At 55.8% G+C, this 3,538-nt stretch overlaps 2 protein-coding genes across 2 annotated transcripts in view; one reads left to right on the plus strand and one right to left on the minus strand.

Moving 5' to 3' along the window:
• Nucleotides 1-53: 53 nt before the first annotated feature.
• Nucleotides 54-2,201, minus strand: LOC108784121 (uncharacterized protein F13E9.13, mitochondrial-like). Its single transcript, XM_018552865.1, has 4 exons — nucleotides 2,042-2,201; nucleotides 1,633-1,783; nucleotides 1,038-1,165; nucleotides 54-244 (listed from the first exon to the last, which is right to left on the minus strand). The coding sequence occupies exons 1-4, from the start codon at nucleotides 2,199-2,201 to the stop codon at nucleotides 54-56; spliced, it is 630 nt and encodes a 209-aa protein (XP_018408367.1).
• A 1,220-nt stretch (nucleotides 2,202-3,421) lies between these two features.
• CCNE1 (cyclin E1) overlaps nucleotides 3,422-3,538 on the plus strand; it is a 9,723-nt gene continuing 9,606 nt past the window's right edge. Inside the window, exon 1 of the mRNA XM_018552876.1 lies at nucleotides 3,422-3,450. Within this exon, the coding sequence (XP_018408378.1) occupies nucleotides 3,422-3,450 (29 nt within the window). The remainder of the gene's footprint in view (nucleotides 3,451-3,538) is intronic.

A 3,538-nucleotide genomic window follows, 5' to 3' on the forward strand; every position in this document is an offset into this window, starting at 1 on the left:
TGGCGGTTGGGGGAAGGGCAGTGTGCAGCGTTGGGGACGCCTCCGTCACACGTTCAGTCCCGTAGCTTATGAACCGCGTCCATAAACGTCATGACTTTATCGTAATGGACCGCGTTCCTCCAGTCTCCGCCCTCTTTAAAGTGTGATCCGATGATTAAGCCGCTGGCGTCGATGTAATTCTTCACGTTGTCCGCCGTCACTCCGGATCCAATCAGAACCGGAATCCGAACGGAACGCTGGACCTCTGCAACACAAAGGGGACTGTTGGAGTCTTGAAGGAGGCAAGCCGGTTAAAACAAGCAATGTGATTGGTTCTGGGATACTGGTACTCGGGCCGCCCAGCTTTTCAATTGGTTCGGAAGCCAGCTTCACTTGTTGGTCGGCAGCTCAGCCTCCTAACCAATCAGGAAGCCGGGCGGCACGTCATGACCCGCCTCCGGGCTTCCTGATTGGTCAGGAAGCCACACTGTCTAGCAACAAGTGAAGCCGACTTCCTAGCCAAACCAGAAGCTGGGTCATGACATGCCGCCCGGCTTCCTGATTGGCTGGAAGCCGCCTTCAGTTGTTGCTAGGCAGCCTGGCCAATCAGGAAGCTGGACAGCACCTCGTGACCCAACCGCCTGGCTTCCTGATTGGTCAAGCAGCCTCGGCAAGTGAAGCCGGTGAACAACGGCTTTCCAGGCAATCAGGAAGCCGGGCGACGGGTCATGATCTGCTGCCCGACTTCCTGATAATCGGGTCACATGGCACCAGCATCGGCGCGTACCGAGAAAAAAATATCGGTACGCCATACCAAAAAAAAACCCGGTATCGGTGCATCCCTAGTAACAATGGTTACAATCATCTGGTAATTCCCTTCGATGTTCTCTGGAATTGTTACATTGTATCTCGTTACCAAGGACTCTCGGCTCCACCATAGTAACGAGAGATACAATGTAACAATTCCAGAGAACACCGAAGGGAATGACCAGATAAATGTAACCATTGTTACCAATACAACGCCGGTGATGTCGGTGTATACCTCGTATCTGTGTTACCTTGGAGTTCTCTGGGATCGGCTTCCTGTCCTGTGGCCACTCCGGTTAGTATCAGTCCATCGGACAGGAAGAATTCTGCGGCTCTGGCGGTCTCCGAGATTGAGACGTCCGCGGTCAGCGCGTGGGAGCTGAGGACAGCGGTACAGAGAATGATCCATTATATGTGTGTTACAGGTTATGTAACAGCAGGCTCAAATCCCCCAGCAGCGGTGAAACTACAAATCCCAGCATGCACCTGCCTCTGGGAGTCATGTCTGTGGCTGTCAGAGTCTTGCAATGCCTCATGGGACTTGTAGTTCCTCTGCAGCTGGAGTGTCACAGTTTGGTCCCCCGTGATCTACAGACTTCAGATAGGAAGGAAACCTGCAGGCCTGATAATGCTCAATGCTTGCCGGTCATGCTAATCCCTCGGCTTCAATACCCTGAGTCTATGACCCGGAAGAAGGATGCAGCATGAGACTTTCCTTGTCGTGGGTCAGTGACCAAGAACACATTGAAGTCACATAGGCAGCATGACAGCCAGGCGATGAGTATTCCCAGAGGGAGAGCGGCAATAGAAGCCTTCGGATCCCTATGACAGGTCCACTTTAGTTACCTGTGTTTCTTCTTAATGTCGGTGAATATCTGGACGCGGTCGGCTCCGATGGCTCTGCGGTATCTGAGAAGGTCGCCGGCGCAAGCGTTCACTATCCCTTCATCGGCGACATGCGAGAATATGAAACCCTCCGCCCGGATAAAGTCCAAACCTGGAACACAGGAGAGTCCAATCAAAAGGAACTGATTCTCAGTGATGTAATCGGTCTCTAGTGAATGGATAGGCTGCGCTCTCAGTGATGTCACCGGTCTCTAGTGAATGGATAGGCTGCGCTCTCAGTGATGTCACCGGTCTCTAGTGAATGGATAGGCTGCGCTCTCAGTGATGTCACTGATGTCTAGTGAATGGATAGGCTGCGATCTCAGTGATGTCACCGGTCTCCAGTGAAGGGATATCCTCCATGACGTACCTGCCGCATGGGCCACCGCCAGGGCTTGCTGGTTGGCACAGGCCAGAATCTGGACCCCTAGAGGAAGGTCGGGGCAGGTCCGGCGGATCGCCGCGCACACAGCAGCCATGGACGCCGTTATCTCCGGTCCCACGCTGAGCGTGTACGGGATGTCATGCATGTTCTCAACGATGAGGCCGTCCTGGCGAGAGAAAATCACCGGCTTCAGCACTTTGTCAAACAATCCAAAGGGCACGTCACAGCCCCGGCACAACACGCGGAGTCCAGGGTGTCCTCAGGGTCACAATGGCCGACTCGTGTGTAGAAGCAGCAGGGACTGTACGGGAGGTGAGAAGACATACACGGTAGTCACCCCTCACCGGGCGTATGACAGACCCCCATTCATGTACAATGACTACAAGGCATGCTGGGCTGGCGGCCATTGTAGGCTAATGAAGGGCTGAGAGTAGGACAGAAAAATGGAATCCCCCCATGGACTATGTGCTGGTGTAGGCCCCGGAGCTGACCCTCCATTCACTATGTAGTCATTCTTTTCGGAGGCCGGCGGGTCATTATGAGACCGGTCTCCATTGTCGATAAAGTCCAATCATCGGACAGATCCAAGTCTGAGCGTGTGTGTGGCCCGGGCCCGAGCTGTACAACACAAGGTCACATGACCTGCAAGTGAAGAACAATGGGGGGAGGACACATTAACCCTTACTATGCCGGCCTTCCTGTAGAGCTCCGCTTCCCTGCACGCCTCCTCGGCGATCTGCGCCACACGGGTCTCACACACACACACACACACATCCATCAGATCTCACCGACTCCTCTCCTTGTTTACATCCAGCACCGCCCCCCACGTGTCGGCGCGCGCTTCCGTCTCCCGGGCCCCGCCCCCTCCGCGCAGATGGCCCCTCCCCAAGGCGCGAGTCCCGCCCTCCTCTCCCCGGTTCCCGGCTGGCAGTGTTTATAACCGGGCTGGCGGGGGAGGTCGGGGATCGGCTGCGAGCGCGGGACATTGGGGACAATCGAAAGCGATCACACAGAGCTTAGATCGGCCGATTCCCGCGCCACACGTGCACCTCCTCCTCCGCCCGCGTTCCGGATCTCCCGGCAATTTGGATGTGACCGCCGGAGGGAGACATGAGAGCCCCCAGCCTGAGCCCCGGACCCCCATCCTGAGTGTACCCCAATCTTAACCGATCTGTGCTGCCCGCACCCCCAACTTCAGTATTTAACACCCTTGTACCCCATTTGCATCGTACCTAGCCCCCCACAATCCAGGTAAGTGTCCCCATAATCTAAATCCCATGGGGTCCCCGATCTGGGTCGCAGTGTGTGTGGTTGGATTGTACTGCAGGGGTTAATGTCCCAGGGATGGGGGGTCGGTAGCAAGGGATGGCCCTATCGCTGATGCTGGGGGATGGGTAGCACGCCCTCCCCACCCTGTAGAAACTTTCCAGCCAAGCCTGAATGGCATAGTGGGGAGCAGATCATCCCTCCACCTGGCTTCTT

Source organism: Nanorana parkeri, unplaced genomic scaffold, assembly GCF_000935625.1.
Source record: "Nanorana parkeri isolate BGI_ZX_2015 unplaced genomic scaffold, ASM93562v1 scaffold6, whole genome shotgun sequence".
Taxonomy (NCBI): domain Eukaryota; kingdom Metazoa; phylum Chordata; class Amphibia; order Anura; family Dicroglossidae; genus Nanorana; species Nanorana parkeri.

Excerpts from the sequence above, each read along its gene's own strand:
- LOC108784121 (XM_018552865.1), bottom strand. The coding sequence starts at position 2,201 with ATGCATGACATCCCGTACACGCTCAGCGTGGGACCGGAGATAACGGCG. Across the intron at positions 1,784-2,041 it reads GGCGGTGGCCCATGCGGCAG|GTTTGGACTTTATCCGGGCG; the intron begins GTACGTCATGGA and ends CCTGTGTTCCAG. Across the intron at positions 245-1,037 it reads CGATCCCAGAGAACTCCAAG|AGGTCCAGCGTTCCGTTCGG; the intron begins GTAACACAGATA and ends TTTGTGTTGCAG.